The sequence below is a fragment of the Stegodyphus dumicola genome, chromosome 10 (assembly GCF_044657685.1).
Source record: "Stegodyphus dumicola isolate Sdum_Otavi_A_Nest chromosome 10, ASM4465768v1".
Taxonomy (NCBI): domain Eukaryota; kingdom Metazoa; phylum Arthropoda; class Arachnida; order Araneae; family Eresidae; genus Stegodyphus; species Stegodyphus dumicola.
Window position 1 is genome coordinate 85,283,257 of NC_140777.1, and position 25,347 is coordinate 85,308,603.

The 25,347-nt window shown below is 34.0% G+C and overlaps 1 protein-coding gene across 1 annotated transcript in view; it reads right to left on the bottom strand.

Moving 5' to 3' along the window:
- LOC118199280 (uncharacterized) overlaps window positions 1-24,891 on the bottom strand; it is a 40,310-nt gene extending 15,419 nt beyond the window's left edge. Inside the window, exons 1-3 of the mRNA XM_035371095.1 lie at window positions 24,757-24,891; window positions 12,423-12,597; window positions 1,611-1,802 (exon numbers count right to left, since the gene is read on the bottom strand). Of these exons, the coding sequence (XP_035226986.1) occupies window positions 1,611-1,802; window positions 12,423-12,597; window positions 24,757-24,759 (370 nt within the window). The 5' untranslated portion in view covers window positions 24,760-24,891. The remainder of the gene's footprint in view (window positions 1-1,610; window positions 1,803-12,422; window positions 12,598-24,756) is intronic.
- Window positions 24,892-25,347: the final 456 nt, after the last annotated feature.

Consider the following 25,347-nt stretch of genomic DNA (forward strand, 5'->3'; position numbering starts at 1 on the left):
CCACTTGACTTCCTTGTACGGAATATTAAATTATACGCATTTTTTCTTGCATTTCATTTAAACTTATTGAATTAAACCCACTTCGCCGACAGCGCATAAACCACAATAGAATAAATGCATTCTTTAAAATTCACTTTGTTTACCATAGCGACACTCTGGCGCTACGTTTACTTAACAGTATTATATTTCGTTCATATTATAACTCAGAATGCACAAAATTTATATCATTTAAAGAATGATCTAATCGTTGCCACATGTTCTATTCAAATGCTATAATAAAGCTAGAACGATGTATAAAAGATATTAAGCAAACAAAACAAAAAAGAAACAGTTTTTCACAGACGATTGAGTATTTCTCATTCAATTAATTCAGTTTTCACTTCGCAACAAGGCAAAAATAAATCAAAATTCAAAATATCTGTATTAAAAATTACGAAGTAAATCTTAAACATTTATTTCCTCGAAAAAATTCCAGAAAGGATTAAGCATGATTTAAATAATAAATGAAGGCGTTATCTTTGTTGTTGCGAAGCTGAGTTTCTCTAGATTGGCAACAAATCCGCTATTCTGCTGTTTCAAATGAAAACAAGAGCAGTGGCCGCCATCAAAAACATTATTAGGCTTAGCTGCACTTAAACAATTTTAAAATTGTTGATAATTCTAAAAATATTGCATACAGATTTACTAAAGGCATAAAAACCTTAATCGGAAGATAAGAAAAACATAATTCAATCATTTTTAAAGCAAAAAATGCACAATTTACAAACATATAAGAGTAAAGAAACTGAGATCGCTGAGCCGGGTAACAGAGTGGGTATATATATAAATATATTTATATACGTTTGGTGCGGCCGATTGCAACCAAAATACGAGGTGCACATCTACATGTTATAGCAGTCCTATGTACAGAATTTCAACGTTCGAGGCTACTCGTTTTTGAGTTATGCGAGATACTTACGTACATACGTTCGTACAGACGCCACGAAAAATTCTCTTCAGAATTCATTTTAAAGCAGTTTTATAATTTTTTTGGAGGAAAAGAGTGTTTTATTCTGTCCTTACGTACAGATATCACGGAAATACATCGTTAAATTGCATTTGAAAGAGGTCAAAATGGGATATTTTCGATGAAATATGCTACCAGAAACTTTTTTCGATTACAATACTTCCTTTTTACTTCGTACAAGGAAGTAAAAAACTAAGAACAATAGAATTAAAAGATAAAAGTACAATGCACTCATCAGTATGCTCCTTATCCATGGACTGTAAGGAGTTACAAAGAGTATACACTAAAAAGTATACACTGAAGAGTCTGTATGTCCGAATTGTAAATAGATGGGCATTCAGGCAATCGTGCCCAGTCAAAAGACGAAATAACGCGACGGCTTCTTACTTGCAGGTTAGGAATAAAACTAAGTAAACTGTAATCTCTTCTTGATGTAAGTATAAAGATAATTGTGCAACAGTTCATAAATTTCATTATCAGGGTATTTACTACTCTCTTAATTACGAGTCAATATTTGGTACATTGATTCTTTTTCTAACGTACAAGTTATTATGTAAATGAGGAAAATAAAACATAAACATATGCAAAATATTTTTAACATTACCTAAAGAGTCTCTCATGCAAGCAGTATGCAAAGCTGTTCCTCCAATTCCGTGTATGCTTGTAACATCGGCTCCTTTTTCTAGAAGTAATCTAGTTAACTCACAATCTGAAACAATGGCCGCCAGGTGTAGGAGAATATTGCACAAGGCATCTTCACAATCGAAGAGCCAGCCACTAGGATATAAGAAGCTTCCTGAAAATAAAAATTGCTTAAATTAAAAACGTCTAGAAGGAAAGTAGATATGCATTCGTGCATGACAGATTAAAATGATTTTAAAGACGTTCTTATTAAAGAGCAATATACGTATAACACATACCAGGGCTTAATGTCTAAAATCAGAAATACGGGAGCTCATGGGGAAAATTAAATAAATAAAATAACTAATAATTAAAATTAAAATTCAATAAATATAAAGATATAAATGAAAAATGATTAAATTAGTGATACAGTTAAATAAAAGGAATAAAACATCGGACCTCATCTCATTTGGGGCTCTGACTGGACTAACAATTTTACACAAAAACTAGCTCCCGGCCTCCAGCTGAATTTAGACCCTAAATATACAGTATACTATTTCAAAGGGGGAGGGAGTGAGTTATTCTTTTTCCAGCACAACAGTGGAAAAACGTAAAACGATTAAAACTACATTAATGTAAATAGAATGCCAGAAACAATATGAGAGTATGCTGTGACGATACAGCTACTAGCACCCCCGCGGGCACAGGTGCTGAATTATAACTTCCTGTTTGTTCGCGGACGAAATGGACCATACCTGCAAAAAGCAGGACTGCAGATAAACCCCCCCCGGGAGTTTCCGGACACAAGGAACTAATTATGTTTCTCTTCGCAGATAACAAAACCAGTGAAATCTTTGTGTAGAGATTTTCATGTGATTTTGAGGTGACAGGACGCATCTTTTACGTTCTAAACCACGCCAGTGGTTTCCGTAGAACAATAGTTTTTTTATGCTGTAACTACAATAAAAAGGACGCTTTTTTGCGTCCAATCTGCGTTAGCGGATATTGTATGATTTAGGGCTGTAATGATCAGTTATTTTTATGCTTTAATCAAGAAATTTATTTTAGTTTATCAAATAAATAATTTAAAAGACAACCTGTCTTTCTTTCACCCGACACGGGTGTACTGACGTTACAATGCAAAGAAATTTTAATGGATAATTGTAACTTCGAAAACAACCAGAAAGGAGGCCAACACTTTCTGAACGCGATGCCCTGCCGATATAATTCTAACTGACAAACAGAATACAACCGGGCAAAAAAATTTCTTCTGAATCCCATTCGATGACAACTTGGGAACAAACGTAAGGTCTGCATCAGTGACAGTTTTTGTCTCCGGTATTTGGTTACTTAGTTCAAGTCTGCAAGAGCTCTGCCGTGAGTGTTCACTAGCACTGGAAGTGAAACACCAAGGTAATTAATCATTGTTAATTCTTTCGGGAACAAAACATTTTACCTCCTTTTATAAATTTGTTGCTCTACTTGGAGAATAAGCCTTTGACATGTGGATGGGGACTTTTCTTTCCCTAAAATTCTTAACTTCCGTCAAAGTGTTTGTTCACCGGAGCATGAATATGGAAATTATAATCAATTTTACAGGTATATTTATTTTAATAAAATTTCTCTGCTGAAACTGTGTTTCACTTCTCTGGAGCCAAGTTCCGGTGGGCTCCGGAGCAATTTTAGCTCTGAAAATTACCGAAATCTGTGGGTGGTTCTTCTACATAACTATTATATTGGAAAAGGATTTTTTTTTAATCTGTTAACCTTTACTTTGTAGAGACATCAGGTATTTTTTGGAAGCAGGAAATTTGAAAAGTGAGCAAAGACCTCGCCGCGAATCGAACCACTGACCTCTGGAATACGCGCCCAGCGTGCAGACCACCGCACAACGAAGGCATGCCAAAAAGGCGGGAGAAATACCTTATATACTCCCACTTTTAAAGGGCGAATGGGGATTTTAGGGGACCCAATCGCCAAATCCTGGGTGGGGAGAATCATCATCCACCACCTTTTTAGTTCAGGCGCCACTGTAGAGACATTAAGTATTTTTTAGAAGCAGGAAACTTGAAAAATGAGCAACGCCCTCGCCGGGAATCGAACCACGGATCTCTGGGATACGCGCCTAGTGTGCAGACCACCAGATCACGAAGGCATGCCAAGAAGGCGGGAGAAATACCTTATAACTTTTATATAAAATTTAAGGGTTAATAAGGAACATTTATTGGAAACATGTAAAATTATTAGCACAAATAAAATACTTAGCTTGAAACATAACAAATAATGGTAAATAGAAGAAATTTGAGAGGAAGAATTCTTAATTTTTTATCCGCCACTATTGTTTTTCCAACCCAAAATTAACTGAAGTGATGATTTTTTAAAAAAGCTAAATGTTATGTACAGAAATAAAGCGATTATGTACAGAAATACAAAGTGTCATCAAAATAAAATCTAGATAAGTTTCTTTACGATTAAAACAAAATTAATTCCGTATCAGTGTCAAAACGTTTTTTTAATAAATACTGAAATGTGTTTCTCCATAAAAAATAGAAATAATTTATACTAATAAAAAGAAAATTGTGACAGAAAATTATCTCCTTTAACAATAATAATAATAATAATAATAATAATAATAATAATAAACACAACAAGATTTTTTCCTTAATACAGCGGAAGCTCGTTATATCAATTTGCATTTTTTAAATTAGAAAACTTCGGCCATGAATTAATCCAAAGCCCCCCCCCCAAAATCTGTATTGGAATTAATGTTAAAAATATCTCATTAATTCGAAATAAATTTTTATCACTTTGCTTAACCCCTTCGCGCCGACTGTCACGTATACGTGCCAGCAACGAACACACTTATCTACCGGCCGACACGCAGACGTGCCAGAGCATTGTTGCATTTTCTACCGAATGTCACATATTTGTGCCACTACCTTGGAACGTTTTTCAAACTATAATTTCTGCCACAAGATGGCACTGTATGTCCATATGGTTTCAGATACATGTACATTAGACTTTCTACTCGAAATGAGAGAAGCATGACTCACATACACGTGTTTTTGATTATATAAACAAACGGGGAACTAAATGTTTCCGAATGGCGTGATTTATGACGTCTCTTTAAATCGCACTTTATTCGCACGTGGTAGTTGTTTATTGTAAGTAGAAGTTTTATATGCGCTAAAGCGTTGAGTATTTCGGTTTACAGTTCAGTTTTTAGAAAATAATTAGATCTTGTTAGACGTGAATCCTTTCTGTTTTTACCGTTTCAATGTCGAAGCGTCGAAAATGTTTAACAGAGCATGAAATAGCAAAAATGATGCAAAATATTTCAGATATTGATTCTGAAATTCTGATATTGATTCTGAAAGATTGACTGAAAGACATTTTCCAAAACTTTGTTCAGAAGAGACTGATAAGAAAATGAGACGACGATGCTTCGTTTGTTCACATTCCCGGAAAAATCCTCCAAAACGGCAAATGAGTTATTACGAGTTCAAGGAATGTAACGTAGGACTGTGTGTAGATCCCTGTTTTAAAATTTTTCATAGGAAAAGAGAATTTTAAGCAATATATTTAGTTTTCAGATGTATAATGTTAAAATTCATAAAATGGTGAGTAATTAAAATAAAATGTGTAAAATATGCATTTAAACAAGAAATAAGGTAATTAAAGTATATATATATAAATATTTATAAAGCATAAGCCGTTTAAATACTCTATAGAGCATTATTAAACAATGCGTTGATACTTCGGAGATTTCATGGATTTAGGCTTAGTAGCAAAAAAGCCCCCGGCCCTGGAGAGACGCTCGCGGAAGACACTGCCGGCCTCCGCGATAAGCGGCCGTTTTCGTTACCCGGCTCGAAGGGGTTAATTCGAATCAAAAATCCGACAAAAAAAATTTAACGGAGAAAATACATACTATATTTATTAATTTGTGTGTCAGAACAATCTATATTTCTTTTTTGTGTAAAGAGGCACATTCCTGCATTCCTAGACTACCGCTAATCGTTAAAGGCTTATGTCCTACTGCCTAACTCTTATCAAAGCTCCCTGGCCTAACCAACTAATCTCCTATTCTAACCTCCTTGGGCCGAACCTGTTTCCTTGGATTCATTCAGAGCGCTTTATGAATGGTTTGGTGTAGGGGGAGAATCATTTGTTTATTTGTTATCAATTTTCTTAGAATTTCAGAAAAACCAGTGTTTACTACAGATTCCGAAGAGGTGCGTCAGCTATGCCTGCAGTGAAGACAAGTTAATGTGCTTTAGTTTTTTCGTCCTCAGTGTGTGGTGTGAACGTGTAAAAATTCAAGATGTCTACATATGGAAAGTGTAAAACTCTAACTTTGAAGACAAAGGCAGAAATTTTAAAGAAAGTAGAGAATGATGAATGTAAAACAAAGTTAGCAGGGAAAAAAAAATATCTTGTGAGATTATTTGAAATATAAAGAATCAATTTCAGATTCATGGGGGAAAATCTAAATTTGCCAGAGGAAAGAAAACATGAGAAATGCTTCCCAAGAAGATCTAGAAAAACTTCCAGGAGACTGGGTGTCGAAATTTTCCGATAAATGGATCCCTATTGTATGGCGAAGGTATGGCTTCTCAGTTTAAATCAAGGTACAAGATTTCTTATCAAACTGTGTGTGGCTAAAACTGTGATGTAAACGAAGACGTATGCCCTAATTTCGGTAGAAAACTGCCATGGTTTTTCTCAAGTGCAAAGATATTTTTAATGCGGACGAAACTGCATTTTTTTATAAACTCTTTCCAAACAAAACACTACAGTTTAAAGGGGATGCTTCCGTGAGGTAAGAGCAGTAAACAGAGGGTTACACCTTTAGTTTGTGATAATACTGATGGGAGCAAAAAGCTTAAATTATTAGTGATTGGGAAGTTAAAGAAGACACTATGTTTTAAAGGAATTTGAAGACTGCTGGTTGATTACGTATCCAATACAAAAGCATGGATAACGCGAGACATCTTCAGTAACCGTTTGAAAGGAACAGATAAGCAGTTTTGGCGGGAAAAGTGTAAAATCTTCTTATCTGTGGATAACACAACCTGCCACAATAACCTTCCAAAACTGAGTTGCATACATGTTGAACATTTTCCGCGAAACATAACTGCGAAGCTACGACCAGTGGCTTAAGGAATTCTCCAGAATCTTAAAACTGATTATCGTAAGAGACTCTTAGAACAAACCATTTTTTTCTTTAGAATGTGGTGAAAACTACGACATTACTTTGATGACAACTATAAATGAATGGGATCCTGTTAAAGAACGCCCAGAAGCCCAGAATGCTGTTAAAGAAAGCACAATTACTAATTGCTTTTGTCATGCATGCCGATGAGATCAATAACATAGAAAAATGCGATGATATTGATAAGGCTTTTCTTGCATTCAAAAATTTTGAATGTGATAACGTTATAAGGCATTTCTACCGCCTTCTTATCACACCTTCCTGATGTAGCGGTCAGCACACTCGGCGTGTATTCGAAAGGTCCCTGGGTCGAGTCTCGGCGAGGGAATTGCACATTCTTCATGTTTCCTGCTTCGAAGTAACCTATCGTGTCTACAATGTTGCTTTTTCTGATTATGTAAGGGTAGATGGAGGCTTGGAAAACTGAGCGAGGATGACATAATAAAAACTACCCGAAAAAATGAAAAAGATGAGACCTTATCGGATTCAGAAGAGAATGCAGAGCGTCCTAACAATCGAGATATTATGGACTCTTGTTGTAGTTATTGCTGTTGCTTATCCTCGAAAGATCTGACATATGTCAGATCAGCTCCAGAAAGTTGTTGAACACCCAAAAATCAATAACAGGGAGGAGATTGGATGTTAAATCCTCTTTAGAAAGTCCGATGCAACCCAGTATATAATCCGGTAAAGCTGGATGGTAACAGCATTTCTTACAAGCGGAGTGGATTTTTAAGCCACTAATCAAATGAATGACATTTAAGTTGGGCACTTGTTAGTCTAGCCAGAGCAGTCTGGGAGCCACGGTCACATTTGATTTCGAGTAGAGAGCCAGGGGATGTTCCTGTGTATCATCGGTGCGTAGGTGGAATTTTGCACTCTTAAAAGCTCTGAATGCCCTTATTCAGATTGAACCTTCCCCTGAAAATGAATTGAAATGTTTACTTCAAATCGAGAAGCTGGCTGAAAAATGTGGGCATAATAAACAAACCAAACATCAATTTTAAAGTTTTTTCCAAGAGTATAATTCATATTTTGAATTAAAGCTTATTTTCTACTGCATATCTTCTGCTTCATTTTATGATTAAGGTTAGATAGCATAGTATAATACACTGACTACTAATAAGTATTTGGACATCTTAATGCAAATGACGATATCTGCGGTTCTAAGGTACGTCACGGAATCCGCTGGTATATATCGTGTAGGAAACAGCAGCGGCTTTAGTCGCATGCAAGATGCCTCGCAGTTCGGAGCTCTCTGATTTCGAGAAAGGTATAATTATCGGGTATCACAAATGTGGCCGATCCTTAAGAGACATATCTAGCGATCTGAAGTACCCAAAATCGACAGTGGCCTATGTGATTAAGAAGTGGAAGGTGAGTAATGATTGTCAGAATGTGCCCCGAGTCGGCAGACCAACGAAACTGGGAGATAGAGACCGACGAGTGCTGTCCAGAGAAATTCGGAAGAACCGCACCCAACCGATGGCCCTCATCCGCGAGGAGTTTCAACGGGCATCCAGGAGTATTGTTTCAATGAATACCATCCGTAAGGAAGAACATCTGCTTGGTTTTCATGGTCGTGCTGCTGCCCATAAGCCTTTGATCATAAAGTCCAATCGCGCTGCTCGGTTAATGTGGTGCAAAGCACATCGAAATTGGACCGTAGATCAGTGGAAACGGGTTCTTTGGAGTGATGAATCAAGGTTCACCCTTTACCGTTCGGATGGCAGGGTCTGGGTCTGGCGTCTACCTGGAGAACGTCTCCTGCCAGAATGCATTGTGCCAACAGTCAAGTTCGGCGGAGGTGGAATTATGGTCTGGGGGTGTTTCTCCTGGTATGGGCTGGGACTCTTGGTCCCCATTTATGCTAAGCTCAACTCCGATGCCTACTGCACTATTTTGGATAACAATGTGCTTCCTACGTTGTGGCAGTTACGTGTTGGACTTCCTACGTGTTGGACCCCTGTTACTTTCAGGACGACAATGCCAGTTGTCATGTTTCGACGTTAACCAAGGCTTGGTATGGTGCCAATGGAGTTCATCGAATGCCCAGAGTCCAGACCTGGACCCTATCGAGAACGTCTGGGACTCTTCTGGGACGAGTAGCATCGCCGAATTCATGGGTGCACTACCGTGCAAATTCGGTGAAGGAACTTCTATGTCTTCTCCAAGCCTAGTGAAAGAAAATACCACTAGCTGTCATACAAAGACTTGTGAAAAGTATGCCCCGGAGGGTCCACGCTGTAATTACCTCTAGTGGAGGCTCTACCAACTATTGATTTTGAATAAAGTTAGTTTTTCTTTTCTATCACAGGTGTCCAAATACTTATTGGTAGTCAATGTACATTTTCTGGGGTTATGCATACTAGAAGATTTTTCTTCTTCAGTGAAACATCTTTAAAGTTATATTTTCGCTTAACATCGGATAATTCGAACTCTTTTATTAGAATCTTTGAGCTCGAATTAATGAGCGTCCAAATTAAATTTTTTAATTGAAGCAAAATTCGAAATTTGTGTTTCACTTTAATTTTTTTTAAACGAATTATGCTAAGCCTTGGTTATTAAAAGGATGCAGAAGCAATTTAATTAATGAAGCACACAATTAAATCGTTTGAGGCCATAGGTTCGTTCTTTAATAATAAAATTTTACGACAGATATTTTAGCAGCATTTCATGTTTTTATTTTTTCCCCAGAGTGCTTTTAAATTATTTCAAGAATTAACATCTATAAACACTAAACATAGAACACCGGATTCTCTCCAAAATATAAAAATATCTCCAAGGCTATTGCAAGGTGATAGACAGTGGTGATCCAAGTTTACTGAAGTAGCAAAAATCACTCCCCTTTTTAATGAACGCTTCTACTGTACATAAAAGGGCACTATATAGCCAATGTTTTTGCCGCCCAGACGGTATAGTGGTTAGGGCAACCGATTGCGATACCAAAGGGCTGACGTTCAAATCCCGGAGAAGGCATGGATGTAAAATTGCCTGTCCTCTCATACGAAGTACGAATAAAAGGAAGGACCACCCCGCACTACGAGTGAAGCACTGCTTTGGTCTCCAGATGGGGTGTTTTTTGCTTACATCCAGAGCTTCCTTGGCCAGCGCTTTTAGTGACATTTACGCAAAAATCCCATCTTGGTTATCTTTCAATAACTTGCGGTACCTTTAAAATTGTATACGTCTTTCGATACCCTTGCTAGAGTATTCGCTACTTTTATTTTGTGTTCCAAACACCAAAATGTTTTAAATAAAATAAGTGTTTTGTCATTCACGCATTATCATTTTATTTTTATATAACTGAAAAAGAATTACTTTGGGTTTACTAAAAAATGAAAAAAAAAATAAAGTTCTGTGCCTCTTTCTTAAAATTTTGTTTAGCAACACGTTTAATTGATAACTCAATGCATTTGAAAATTATGAATGAAAAATCTTTGTCATTCAATGCATATACTTGAGTAGTGGTCTGCTGTTTTCGAAAGGGCTTCAAGACATGAAAAAAGCACCATCAATGTTGCTAATCGGTATATCAATATACTTTGCATATTTTTACCTCCCCAGCTCTTCTTAATGGCTTATCGTGACGTCCCCTGAGGAGCTGTGGAAGGGGAACTGTACGATGGAGGTAGGAAGTAAGATGGAGTAGCCTTGAACAGGTTTCTCCCGTGCCCTGCTCTGAAGCACCGGCGATCCCTACGTGGTGACCAAAACATTGGGTCATTTACCATTAAGTTCAATGCGTTTTGACGCGATCGGATGTAAATATTTTGTAATTATGTCGTAAATATGCATATAAATGTACATATTTTCTTTTTCTACAATACTTCAGAGTCCTAAGTATATGAAAACAACATATTTTTAAACAACATTTCATTCTGAACGGAATTAAATGCTATAATTTTCACAGGACAGTTTTCTCAGAATGGTTTAATTTGAATGAAATATTTTCACAAGTTTTCGTTAATTACATTAGAAAAAAATTTAAGGTAATTCGATTCTATTCGGTTAAGGTACAAAAATTAAGAACAAAGTTTATTGTATTATTAATATTAAAATTATGCATTATTTCTTTTCGATTTATAGAGCTTCTTCCCAAAATACTTTCTTAAATATGACATGATTTTTTGGCTTCTGAGGCATCTCTTAAATCGAAAAATATAAGTCAATTTATAATTAATGTATTATTAATACTAAAATTATGCATTATTTCTTTTCTATTTATAGAGCTTCTTCCCAAAATACTTTCTTGAATATGACATGATTTTTTAGCTTCTGAGGCATCTTTTAAATCGAAAAATATAAGTCAATTTATAATTAATTCTCTATTCCGTTCATTTTAAATTAGAGAATTATTAGAAATTAGCGAAATACTTTAAATAGTACTTAACTTTCTCTGAACATTTCTGAAAAGGAATAAAATAAGGATTTTATTTTGAATTAACCCAAATAAATAAAACGTGTAAGCCCAAAGTGATTATTTTTCAGATATGTAAAATCAAAACGGTGAGTTTAAAATGAACAGCAGTAAAGCCTCTCCTCTAAAAAATTTTTAAAGGTACATGTTACAATAATATATGGATGTGAATAAAAAAATTATTTTATTTAAAACATTTTGGCATTTGGAACATAAAATAAAAGTAGCGAATACTCTATCAAGGGTATCGAAAGACATATACAATTTTAAAGGTACCGTAAGGTATTTTTCATTCTTTAAGCATAACATTTTTGTTAAAATCTATATTTTTGTAGTTCAACAGCTTAGAATTTTATAAAACAAATTCATAATCAAAATCGTTGTTGTTAATTATCGAAAAATAACCAAGATGTGATTTTTGCGTAAATGTCACAAATCCATCACACTATGACTGTTTCTTTCATGCAAAAGTGTCCCCTTTTCGATTTGTATGGAACTGTCGTGTATCGAAATACTATCAGAACACTGTCAAGCGAGCTTCTGAATGTAAACAAAGAACACCCCATCTGGTGACCGAAGCTTCCAAGCAGTGCTTCACTTCAAGTGCCGGTTCGAGCTTCTGAATGTAAACAAAGAACACCCCATCTGGTGACCGAAGCTTCCAAGCAGTGCTTCACTTCAAGTGCCGGTTCGAGCTTCTGAATGTAAACAAAGAACACCCCATCTGGTGACCGAAGCTTCCAAGCAGTGCTTCACTTCAAGTGCCGGTTGGCCACTCCTTCCTTTCTTACCTCCATGAACTGTGCTCTCCAAATTCGCGGGAACAGGAATAATTTTTAAAAACGCGGAAAAAGGAATCGCAGAAACAAAATTAATTCTCTCCTCTTACTTCATTTACCTGCATGGCGACCACCTCTGGCCTTAGGAGTGGCCATTGCTGAAGATAAGGCAACTGCCCGACATTCGATTTAAAAAAAAATCAAAATTTTGCGTTAATCAACTACTAATATTAGCTTAAACAACAAATATACTTTTCATTTCAATAGTTTACAATCATAATTAACCAATTAATTCAGTTAATCTTTTAATTAATTAAATTAATCTTTTAATTTCATAGTTAATTAAACACTCTGAACTATGTTCGAATCAGCTAAAATTACCTCGCATTAAAAAATTCAATCCAGAAGAGAGATGCAGAGCAGGTGGTCGAACACGACCATGTTTCACCGAAGGAAATATATAATCCGCGTAGGAGCCCTGTTTTAAATAGCATTTAATAGATTCCGTCTCACCAATCGCAGCTTTCAGGACAGCCAAACGAAGAGCTTTTGTATCCTGCAAAGAAATAGGTTTTAAAAAAATGTCCATATACTATATTAACCGAAAAATAATCTTTTTTGGTAGAGAGACCTACAAAATTCCTTGAATTTTGAACAAAATAAAATGAGCAACCGCATCGCTATGCATGCATAAGGACACAGTTTATCTTAGAACCCGTATTTCTTTTATGAAGCTTCAAAATTAAATTTGATATTTCACACATATTAATGAACATATCGCTAATAATAATGTATTGTTGCGTACGTATGGGTTCGTATAAGATTGAATATACAAGTCCGATAAAAAGGTTAATAAAATTTATTCTGATTAAAACAAATATAAGAGAACGCTGGAATTTGTCTTAGAGATATTTGTACAAGTGTTCGCAATATCACGCAGTAGAATCAGTAGTTATACTTCAAACTACTAAAAAAAGTTAGAATACAATACAATGTAAAGAGAAAAGAAAATCTAAAGAGAGGGCTAATTCATATATCTGAGTTCCCGCTGAACGGAGATGTTTCTCTCTTTGGCTTTTTTTAGCTTTTAATCGGCCGCGAGAAGGCAATTTCTTTGCTTCACGAGATTTCTGGAAAGCAAAAGAGTAGAATTACGGTTACAGCTAACATAGTAGTCAATAACATATATTCAAATTAAATATAAATTACCGTGATAAACTTTTATTCAATGTTAAATGTACGTGCCCCAGTCTTTTTACTTTTCCGGCATAGCTTTCTCTTAAACCCTTTGACGGTTATGGAAATGAGCAGCTTCCGTTTACTTAATTCGCGCAGCATTAGGAGTAAACAGTAGTCGAAAGTGGCAGCTGTTTTCCCCCGCCGTTCTTCCGAAAATGTCACCTTTCTCTGGCGATGCCGTAGATAGCTCGCCTCGCGCGTTTTAAAAATTTCTTAAAGTATTTGTAGTACATAAATAACAGTTTTTACGTACTTGAAAATAATTATTAAACAGTAAATTATAAATGATTATAACCAATTATATAAATAATAATAGTTAATTATAAATATAAGACAAATATTAAATTGAAAGAACTAAATAAATACAACTAATGTAAAACTTTATGAAGCACAGTATAAATACAGTAATTACCTAAAAATCTTTTTGTGTGTGATATACTTTAAAACATGGAATTGCACATAATGGGGCATTACAGTCTTTGCAATACGTACGTGTTTCACGGCGAATTCTTATTCGATTAGCATCATTTTTGCTCCGACATACCACACATCGTCTAGTAGGTTCTTTCTAATAGAGAATTTCAGAAATATTTGTCACGCAAGCTTTCATGCCTACATCACCAGTAAAACTAAATCGGCTAGGAGCGTGAGAACTTGAATCAATTATACACCACTGTCGAACACTCGAAAAATCTTCCTCATCGCTTGAATCGTCTTCTGAGGTTGAAATACTGTGAACAAAGTCTTCATCAGATTCAAAACTTGATAAGCTTTCTGTATCACAATCATAATCATCATCATACCTATCTAACTTTCGCTTTTGAGCCATTTTACTGTACAAACACCCTAAAAACCGCGCCAAAATACGTATAAAATGAACAAGGTAAAAAAAAAAAAATCCACCTTCATTATGCAAAGAAATTCATGGAACTCGTACTGCCATCTGTAGACAGTAAAACTAACTAAATTTCGCGAGTAGCATTGGTTTGAAACACAATCAGTGCAGAATAATAATGGCGAACGAAGTCAGCTCGTCAGCGCGCATTGGGGGAAAATTTCACTACGTGAGTAGTGCTCGTTACTAACCATTTCGGTCAAAATCTTGGTCCCGAGCGGAACTCGTTTGCGAGCATTATGAAGCACGATTCGAGCGAGCTGAACTCGTTCATAACCATCAAAGGATTAAAACTCGTCTCGCGCTGCATTGCAGGGGAAAAATAACATTTTTAATTATAATTCTACTAACATCAGCTATCTAAATACAAAAATCGTAGCAGTATTTAATTTACTAATGCACTAGTTTGAAGTCATGTAGTAATGAAACATTTTCTGAGATCTCAAAAAAAAAAAAAAAAAATTCAGGTAATTTATTGGCTTACACTTAACACGAGTGGAACGCCCAGCTCGGTTTTGTTACTTCCTTGTACGAAGTAAAAAGGAAGTATTGTAATCGAGAAAAGTTTCAGGCAGCATATTTTAACGAAAATATCCATTTTGACCGCTTTCGAATGCAATTTAACGATGTTTTTGCGGGATATCTGTACGTAAGGACAGAATAAAAGACTCGTTTCCTCCAAAAAAAATTATAAAACTGCTTTAAAATGAATTCTATAGAGAATTTTTCGTGGCGTCTGTTCGAAAGTATGTACGTACGTATCTCGCATAACTCAAAAACGAGTAGCCTCAGAACGTTGAAATTTTGTATATAGGACTGCTATAACATGTAGATGTGCACCTCGTATTTTGGTTGCAATCGGCCGCACCAAACGTATATAAATATATTTATATATGTATCCACTCTGTTACCCGACTCAGTGATCACAGTTTCTTTACTCGTATATGTTTGTAAATTGTACATTTTTTGCTTTAAAAGTGATTGAATTATGTTGTTTTTATCTTCCGGTTCAGGTTTTTATGCCTTTAGTAAATCTATATGAAATATTTTTAGAATTATCAACAATTTTAAAGTTGTTTAAGTGCCGCTAAGCCTGTTTTTTTTTTATGGCGGCTATTGATTGTTTACATTTGAAACAGCAGACTAATGGATTTGTTGCCAATCTAGAGAAACTTAGCATCGCAACAACAAAGATAACGCTTTCATTTATTATTGCCAATTAAATCATACTTAATCCTTCCTGGAATTTTTTCGAGGAAATAAGTGTTTGAGATTTACTTCGTGATTTTTAATATAGATATTTTGAGTTTTTATGTATTTTTGCCTTGTCGCGAAGTGAGAAATCAATTAATTGAATGAGAAAATACTCGATCGTCTGTGAAAAAGTGTTTCTTTTTTGTTTAGTTTGCTTAATTTCTTTTATACATCGTTCTAGCTTTATTATAGTATTTGAATAGAACATGTGGCAACGATTGGATAATTCTTTAAATGATATAAATTTTGTGCATTCTGAATTATAATATGAACGAAATATAATACTGATAAGTAAACCTAGCGCCAGAGTGTCGCTATGGTAAACAAATACTAGAGTGAATTTTAAAGAATGCATTTATTCTTTTGTGGTTTATGCGCTGTCGGCGAAGTAGATTTAATTCAATCCAATAAGTTTAAATGAAATGCAAGAAAAAATGCGTATAATTTAATATTCCGTACAAGGAAGTCATGTGGTGTACACATCAGATTTTTTTTCCTAATAAGATCAAGTATACACGTGATATAGGGATATTTAGTCGACGCGGACATTTAGACAACAAGACATTTAGCCGACAGAACATTTAATGCACAGTAGGCATAGGTGATAACTCGTAGATGCAGACAAAAAGACATGTTACAAATGTTTCAGTAAAATGTGTCCACATTTATCTGATAAAAGGCTATTTCTAATGCACATGACGCAAAAGTTTATAGATAAGTACCCCACTTTTGTTACTTTCTTGTAAGAAGTAAAGGAAGTATTGTTATCGGGAAAACTTTTGGTTATTACATTTCAAAGAGAATATCCATTTTGATCGCTATCGAATGCAATTTAACGATCTTTTTGTTTGACATCTGTACGTAAGGACAGAATAAAGGACTTTTCCCCAAAAGGGATTCTAAAATGGATTCAAAAGAGATTTTTGTCGAGACGTCTGTACGTACGTATGTATGCATGTATCTCGCATAACTCAAAACCGAGTAGCCTCAGAAAGTTGAAATTTCGTATATAAGACTGCTATAACATGCAATTGTGTACCTTCCTTTTTGGTTACTATCGGTAGCCCCAAAAGTGTATATACGTATATATAAAACCCAATCTGTTAATCGGCTCGGCGGGGTCAGTTTTTTTTATTCTTTTATGTTCGTAAATTGTATATTTTTTACTTTCAAAGGAGTTGAAGTACATTGTTCTTATGTTCCAGTTAATGTCTTTATGCCTTTAGTTAATCTGCATGCAATAGTTGTAGCATTATATATAATATAAAAGTTGTTTAAGTGCAACTGACTCTAATAGAACAATCATATTTATTTACATTTGAAACTTAGCAGAAAAGTGAATAAAGTCAGTTTTTGAACCTTCAGTATCTTTTTTCCGAGTAGAACATAAACGTAAACTCTCAATTTTGTGCCCCGAAAAATCTGCCTTCTTGCCCGCTCAGCGATTGTGTTTGGGTAGAAACTCTAATTTTAATTGTAAAAATTGATTTCTTTTAATTGTTTTAACTGTAATTCGTGTTTTATGTTTTTCTATAGCCTTCAATTTTTAATGAATATATTTTTGCCTGGCGAACTGAGAACTGATTTAATTGAATCAGAAATATATCTCTAATGAAATTCGAGGAAATAAACTTAAATGCAATGCAGCAAAAATATGTGTGTAATTTAATAGGCCGTACAAGGGAGTCACGTGGTATCAGCTTTTTTTTTTATTGAATGACTAAAAGGCTAATTTACTAAAGAAAATATAAATTTTAAAATTGGACAGGAAAGCAACCTTATAATGGTGAAAATTTCGAAATCAGTTTCGAGAACTGTCAGACATAAGAGCGGAACAATCTGATATGGATAGCAATGAGTAGAGTAAGGAGAAAAAAAATGTAACCTGTCAAGGAAAATAATAATGAAACATGAAAGAACTAAAATTAAAATTTTGAAAGCGTTGAAAAACTGATGCCGTTAGTTAACATGAAAAGGTTCAACAGTCTACTAAATGAAGAAGCTCTACAGATTCTTTTTTGCACATCGAAAATCAAATTTGAAATTAATGTCAAATTAAGATTAACTATTAAAATTAATTTATTTCCTTTTCCAAAAGAAACGATTCATATTCCCTGACGAGAAATTTCCATTCGCTTTTAGTTTGGGGGATATATGTCAAACCACACTGCCATAATAGGCTGATATTCAGCAAGAATTAAAATCAAAGAGGGGATTTTTAAGAATTGAACAACGAATTTTATCGATAAGCCAGAAAATGACTCGAAAGTTAAACAAGAATTCGGGAAGTTTCATAATGCACAGAAAGATTAAACAGTATTATGCATGGTACTGCTGTTGCGATTATTTTTTACGTCGAAACGGGTTTTATGAAGACAAGAGGCAAAGAATATGGCAATATATATTCTTTGCAAAGGTGCACAAAAAAATTGGGGGGGGGGACAGTTCTATACCTCCCGTTGGTATTTTGACACAAAACCGGACTTTTTCTGAAACGACATAACTATTTTTTTCCATATTTCGGTTCTACAACTCAAATTATGACTAAATATTAAATTTTGTAAAATTTGGTTCGGAGAAATTCAAAAATTTATCTTGGCGCATTTTTTGAAGTTTGCGCCAAGAATAATTCCCTTGGCGAACTTCTTAATTTATAGCAACCTATTCTCCTTTCGTTTCTTTTATTGCAGACGAGCGAGAAAAAGACAATCATCTTTCATACTTACAAATAATTATAAATAAATACTATTACAATTAATTTTAAAAGAGAGCGTAAATCACATTTGGCGTTATGATCGCTTATAACAAATATGCCAAATTTCAAAACTCGCCAATATGTAAATTCATGTATATCTTAGAAAATTTTGAATAAAAAACAAATTTTTGGCAGGTGCGCCTAGAAATACATCTATTTTAAGATGATGTTGAAAATTTTATAGATTATAATTAAAATTTTTTTTCAAAAATTTATAAAAATTATTTTAAAATAAATCATCTAAAATGGGCGAATTTTATTTGGAATGGACCTAAATTTCAAAATGTGAAAGGAAGACTCAAATAAGTTTAATTGAAAAAAAAAAGAGAGATTAACAAATATATACGAAATCCAATAACATTGAGGAGCTAAAATTATGAGAGATACATTTTTAAAAACTATTCGATCGATTTTTGCAAAACTTGGCATTTTAGAATAATTTGAGTTATACAATCCAAATATGGAAAAAAAATTGGCAAGTCCTTTCAGAAAAAGTCCGATTTTGTGTCAAAATACCTATATGAGATCAATTTTATATATAAATCTAATATATATCCTAAGTCGCGACATAGAAAACTCAAGTTGAATTTCGTCAATCGGCCAAGTAGAAAGGGAGATAACATAATTTTTCCATCTTTAGTCCGTAGGCCCACAAGCAGCCGACAATAAAGTCGCTGAACACTGGTAGTTCGGTCCGAGGTTCGAAACCCGCGAACGGGCTGGCTGCATGAGCGTTTTCGTGGTTTTCCCCATGTGTAATTCTATACGAGCCAGTTTCACTTAGAAAGTCCTCCACGAAGGCATCCCTCCTCTTAAGCAGATAGCCCTAGTGTGCTTTGCCGTAATTAAATACACCAAACACCATTTTTAGTCCAAAGAGGCAATTTGCCCAGAAGGACTATTAATTTCGTTTTGGCATTTTGCGTCGGTTCACGATAAGCAGTTTCACTTTTCAAATTCTTGCCACCAAATGTTATTACCCTGTATTATATTTTAAAAAAAATAAAGTAATGAAGAATCTGCATGAATGTATGTATGTTTCTCGCATTGTGTAAAACAACGGTACCTAGAGCCATCAAAATTTGAATAACGTAATCTTCCATAGAATATGGGTCTGTGATACTTTTTGAACAATTTGAAGTAAAATCCAATGATGGAACACAGCAATTACTTTTATTTTACACTCAAAAAATGGCGACATACAAACGAGAAAAAAAAAAGTATACATAGTTATTTTTAAAAATTAATTACATGCTTCGTGCGAGAAAATGCATGCGGCTCTCCAGCCCTGTGTTTCAATATTGCCAATAATTATTTATTATTCATCTATTTCAAATGCACGAGAGATTAATAACGATATTAAAGCTGAATTTGAAATTTGTTTTACTATCGATTTCATATTTTGTAACACTTCAACAAATTTTTTATTAACAAACTCAACGATTTCAAAACAAGCAATGGCAAAACTCTACGGGGGGAAAAAAAAATTATCTCCAGCGCCGAGATTGTGTATCGGAAATCCTAAAGATATGTTCGTTTTAAAATTATTTTGCGATATTGCTACTGAATTGAATTTTATGGTTTAAGTGCAAAGAACATTTAATAAATAAAGGTAGCACACAAAAGATTAAAAAAAGTTCCATTGGAAGTAATTTAATAACTGAAAGCCTTCAGGTTTTTTTTTTTTTTTTTTTTTTTTTTTTTTTTTTTTTAAGCCTACAGGGCTTTATCCCAGAATTTCGTTTTAGCATTTTGCTTTGATACACTTAAACGGCGATTACTTACACTTAAACTGGTTTTGGTCCAAGTAGTGACACACAAAATAATGCACCTAGTAAGAGTAAAGAACCAAGTTGTTACAACTGGGAAAGTGTAGGTTGTAAATCGAAATCATATAACACTCAGAATAAAAGACTTAACTGTTCTAAATGTAATTTATTTGGACACAAAGCCATGATTTAATCCAAAACATTACCTAAAAAATATTCTAAAAACTTTCAGAGTTTACATTACGCCCAAAGGGGCTTTTTTTCAACGTTTTGTGTATTACCTTTATTTAATAAATACCATGTTCTTCGAACTTAAATCATTAAACTAAATTCAGCAGCAATATCGCAAAACTATTTTAAAATGAACATATCTTTAGAAGCTCCGATACACAGTCTCGCGCGCTGGAGATAAAAATGTATTTTCCCCGAACAGTGTTGCCATTCCTCGTTTTGAAATCGTTGAGTTTTTTAATCAAAAATGCTTTAATGTCTGATAAAATATAATATATAACCAGAGGACCATGCAAACTTTACATTTAATAAAGTAAATTTAATTAAAATAAAAACACTACGTAGATTTACATGTCAAAAGTAATAAAAAAGTAACGTAAGACAATTTACTCTTGGATAAAAGGAAAAGTTATGTCCATGCAAAAAAAAAAAAAAAAAAAAAAAAATCTCTAACGGTTGAGATGTTATATGCTTCAAAACCTTTTGACTGTTTCCATTTATCGTTAGGTTACAGAAATAGGTAATAAAACAAATTCCAAATTAAGGCTTCCAGATACCCATATTCTGTGGCAGATTACTTTTTTTCAAAATTTGATGGCTCTAGGCACCGTTGTTTTATCACAGTGCGAGAAACATAGATACATGTATGCAGATTCTTCATTATTTAATTTCTTTAAATATAATACAGGGCTTTAATGTTTGGTGGCAACAGTTTGAAAAGTGAATAAAAGCAAAATGCCAAAACGAAATGAATAGCCCTTCTGGCTTATCGCCCTTTGGATGGTTTTAATCCAAGATCCTAAAACTGTAACTCCACTTTCTCAGACTTATCAGAAAGAAATGCATAAAACTGTTAATTTAGATAATTTGGAAATTGATTTTTCAATAGATACCGCTAGTCAAGTAACGTTAATCCGAGATGTACTTTAAAACAGGCATTTCCCTGAACTTAAGCCCGCAAATCTACAGTTAACGGGATTTGGAAAGGGAAAAATCCGCAAATCTACAGAGATATATGAAGGTGAATTTGAGATAGATGGTTCTTCAGTTATGTCATATATTTGTGTTATCAGAGAAAACGAAATGTTTCTATAAGCTCTCATTGGTATATATGCTATAAGTAAGACAATTAACAGTAAATGAAAAAGGAGTCGAAATTTAAAACTTGCAGCGAAAAAACTATTTGACGTTCCAAATTCCAATTTAAAAAACTATTTGGCAGGGATTTACTGTAAACTGTTTTAAAAAAGTTGAAAATCGCTCTCTTAACTTTTTTAAAAGCATTCTTGTTTCAGTTGCAAAATGCCTTCAAAGAAAACTCTGAATTTCTTTCTCTGATTAGTTAAAAAATTTAAATTTGACAGACAGACAAACAAAGTAGACAGATGTCTTGTTTTGCACCCGCTAAGTTTTTTTGCACCGATGGGCGAAAAATCAAGTATACGTGCGAAGGAAAGGTATATAGAAAGAGGGGTAATTTCGTATTTCAGAGGAGAGTAAAAAGGAACTTCGTACATTTTGTACGAGTACAAAAGGCCAGAAAGAAAAGATGGGACAAAATAAAATTTAAAATAAATGGCCCAAAAAATAATAGAGGAAAAAAAATGGGGCCTATAGAAAGAAAAGGAAAAGAAGTAGAAAATACCCTAAAAATACGATTGTGTCCATGAATGTAGTTAAGGAGTTCATCTGCAAAAATTCGTCTCTTTAAGAAGCAAACTTTAGCTAAGTTAAAAAATAAATAAATAAATGAATGAATTCCTACATGGTAATGTGTATGCCCTTATCTTGAGACCTAACTAGAATAGACATATATCATCACAAAGATGTACATAATATTTTAACTAAAGTAACATTAAATATTACCGTTCCCAAAAATTTCATGTATATTTCATAGAAACAGTAATTGACAAAATCATAAATCCATACACAGTGTGAGAGCATTTCAGCAAAAATAAATTATACAGTTATTATTCAGTTTATTTTTCTTAAATATTAGTTAAATATAAAATTAATTTATTAATTTAACCGTTGTAATTTATTATAGTACAAGTTTAACAAATTCCGTCACACTGTATTTTTATTTGCTCATAATTCTAAGTTTAAGACCTGAAAAAAAAAAAAAAAAAAAAAAAAAAGTCGGGGATCTTAGTTACAAAAATCACTATCTCTACTCATCGATGGTCAATCCATTTTTTCCTCTCAATAAATTCCTAAACACGAAAAGGGGGGGGGGCCCGAAGGGTGTGAGTTGCTGATAAGAACGGACTACTGATAATACTGATAAGGAATGTGGCGTCTCTACGGAATAATTACGAAGAAAAGAACCACATGACCTGCTACTATTAACAACTATTGTATAATGCTAGAATCTTATGAAAATAATAAATAAAGAAATCTAATGGCACTCTAGTGATAGAGAAACAGATATTGTATAGAGAACAGAATGTTACTTATCTGAATATTCCGTGTCAGGGCCTCTTTAGGATTTCTCGTGTTGATAGTGAACAGCTAACCAATTTAAATTTTAGACAGACAGACAAAGTAGACAGATGTCTTGTTTTGCACCCGCTAAGTCTTTCTGCACCGATGGGCGAAAAATCAAGCATAGGTGCGAAGGAAAGGTATATAGAAAGAGGGGCAATTTCGTATTTGAGGAGAGTAAAAAGGAACTTCGTACATCTTGTACGAGTTCAAAAGGCCAGGAAGAAAAGATGGGACAAAATAAAATTTAAAATAAATGGCCCAAAAATAATAGAGGAAAAAAAAAAAAAAGGGGGGGGGCCTATAGAAAGAAAAGGAAAAGAAGTAGAAAATATCCTAAAATACGATTGTGTCCATGAGTGTAGTTAAAAGGAGAAGAAACTGTCTTCATTTACAATAAATAGTGTCTCACAGGTGTGTTTGTTTAGTGAGTGTGTTTGGTAATGGTGAATAGATGTGTTACTGGGGAAAAAACAAATATTGACGGTGTTAAAATGCTTCTTATCAAGGTATTTAGCATGGAATATAAAGTAATATGTACGCTTGCATCCTGAGATATCAACAAAGGTCATCAAACAAAAGTATATATTAATTTAACCAAAGTAACTTATGCTACTTTCATTCTCAACATTTTCATACATTTTTCAAAAAGCAGCAGCAGACTAACAACATAGAACCATATACAATACAAGACCACAACCGCATACACCCAAAAAAAATAAATAAATAAATAAATAAATAAATAACATTTAAAAATATATATATGTGTGTGTGTGTGTAAATTACTGAGTATATGTATTAAAAACACAAATTAAACAGTATTTATTAATTTAACTATCATAATTTATTACAAGATTAATTATTTTACTATCATAATTTATTACTAGTTAAATAATGTTAATATAACACAATGAGGCACACTGTTATTTATATAAGCTCATAGTTCTAAAAATTCATTTAAGGCGGTGAAGAATAAACCATCCCTTACATATGGACATTTAACAGATAGCAAAGAACAGTATAAGAAAAAATCGGTGAGGTATAATATTATTTAAAGGCGAAACTATATTCAAGCGATCTAGAAAGAAAAGAGAATCCAGAAGATCCGGGAGGGAAATAGCGCGATGCCCAAATTATCCCTCTCATCCCCAAATTTTCCCTCTCTCGAGATTCCTTAAGGGCTTTGTAAGTGTTGACAGACGTGAACTGATAACGCTGGCGTCTGTTTCGAGTTGATACACAAAGGAAGCCACAAGCAATGGCAATTTCAAGTATTTTTTAATGCTTTAAACTGATGAAAAATTAAGATTTATTGATTTAAAGGCACTTATTTATAGAAATTTGATTTAGTTTAGATGAAAGAAAAGTACTTATCTTAAAATTCCAGGCTTTTGGAGTATATCCTTACATTGTCCGCTGTTTTATTCTCGTCAACATCGGAGCCGAAATTCATTGGAATGATATAGGTTTTGTAGGGGAAAAATAAACATTCTTCAAAGAAATTTAATTGATAATCACCAAGAGGAAAGGAAAAATTTTCACTTTTTTACGGAGCGCAGCGATCGTGCTGCCGCTTGCCTCGGTGATCACACAGCCCTCTCCAATTTAAATTTTTTGTAGTAAGTAAATTTGTCACTGAGATACGGTTATAGTTTAGAAGCTCGAGGTTTCTGGCACTCAGGTACCCGATAATAAAATCTGCTTTTTGGTTCAACCAATGTAACAATGTCCTCACCTAGTAAGACAGGATCTGCTACAGACAAGCTTTAAATTGCAGGCATAAGGTAAACTGCCTCGATCAAAATTCCGCAACCTATTTCATTGAAAACTGACAACAAATTAAGAAATGAATGTTCTTTCATTGCAAATTTATATCACGATTGATGATTAAAATTTCTAATTTAAAAAATAATAAATAAAATTAATCGGGCTAATAAATTTTAAATTAATTAACTGATTAAATAAATCTAACATATTTCGCAATAAATATAAAACAGCAAATCACACATTTGTAAACTGCAATCAACAGTCACAGTTTTTACGCATACACATATACTTTACTAATAAAATGTAATATATAAAATATACCATGGTAAACTCTTTCTACGAATATTTTCTCTGATGCTTGTAAACGCAGGATCTCCTACAGACAAGCTTCAAATTGCAGGCGCAAGGTAAACTGCCTTGATCAAAATTCTGCAACCTATTTCGTTGAAAGCCCACAACCACAACAGAAGACTTTCGGAACGGCTGCCTTTGTAAGCTGGAAGAGTCCAAAACTTGTAGGTATGGTAGGTGAAACTAGGGATGAGGTTAAAGCGAGAGGAAAAGTCGACGCTTTCCCCAATTTTCCCAATCGTCTAGACCCCCAAACCTCACTTTTGCTCATAGCCGGGTTTCAGAATGAGAGAGGGAAAAAGGGATTTCGTCCAAGCCCTCATTTTACTTAGCTTAATTTTCTAACAAAGTTGCTAATTTCATTTAAGGTATCCGACCTCGTACAAAAGACGATTTTCGGTCAAAATTTCGATTTTTACTTTATTGCATTATCTTAAAGAATACATCTTTAGCTATCAAATACAAGTTTTTGCTTATTGATAGGTTAATTAGAACTGAAGTTATAAGCATTTTTCTGTAACTGAATAAACCGGAAGTTCCAATATTCTGGGCCGGAAGTGA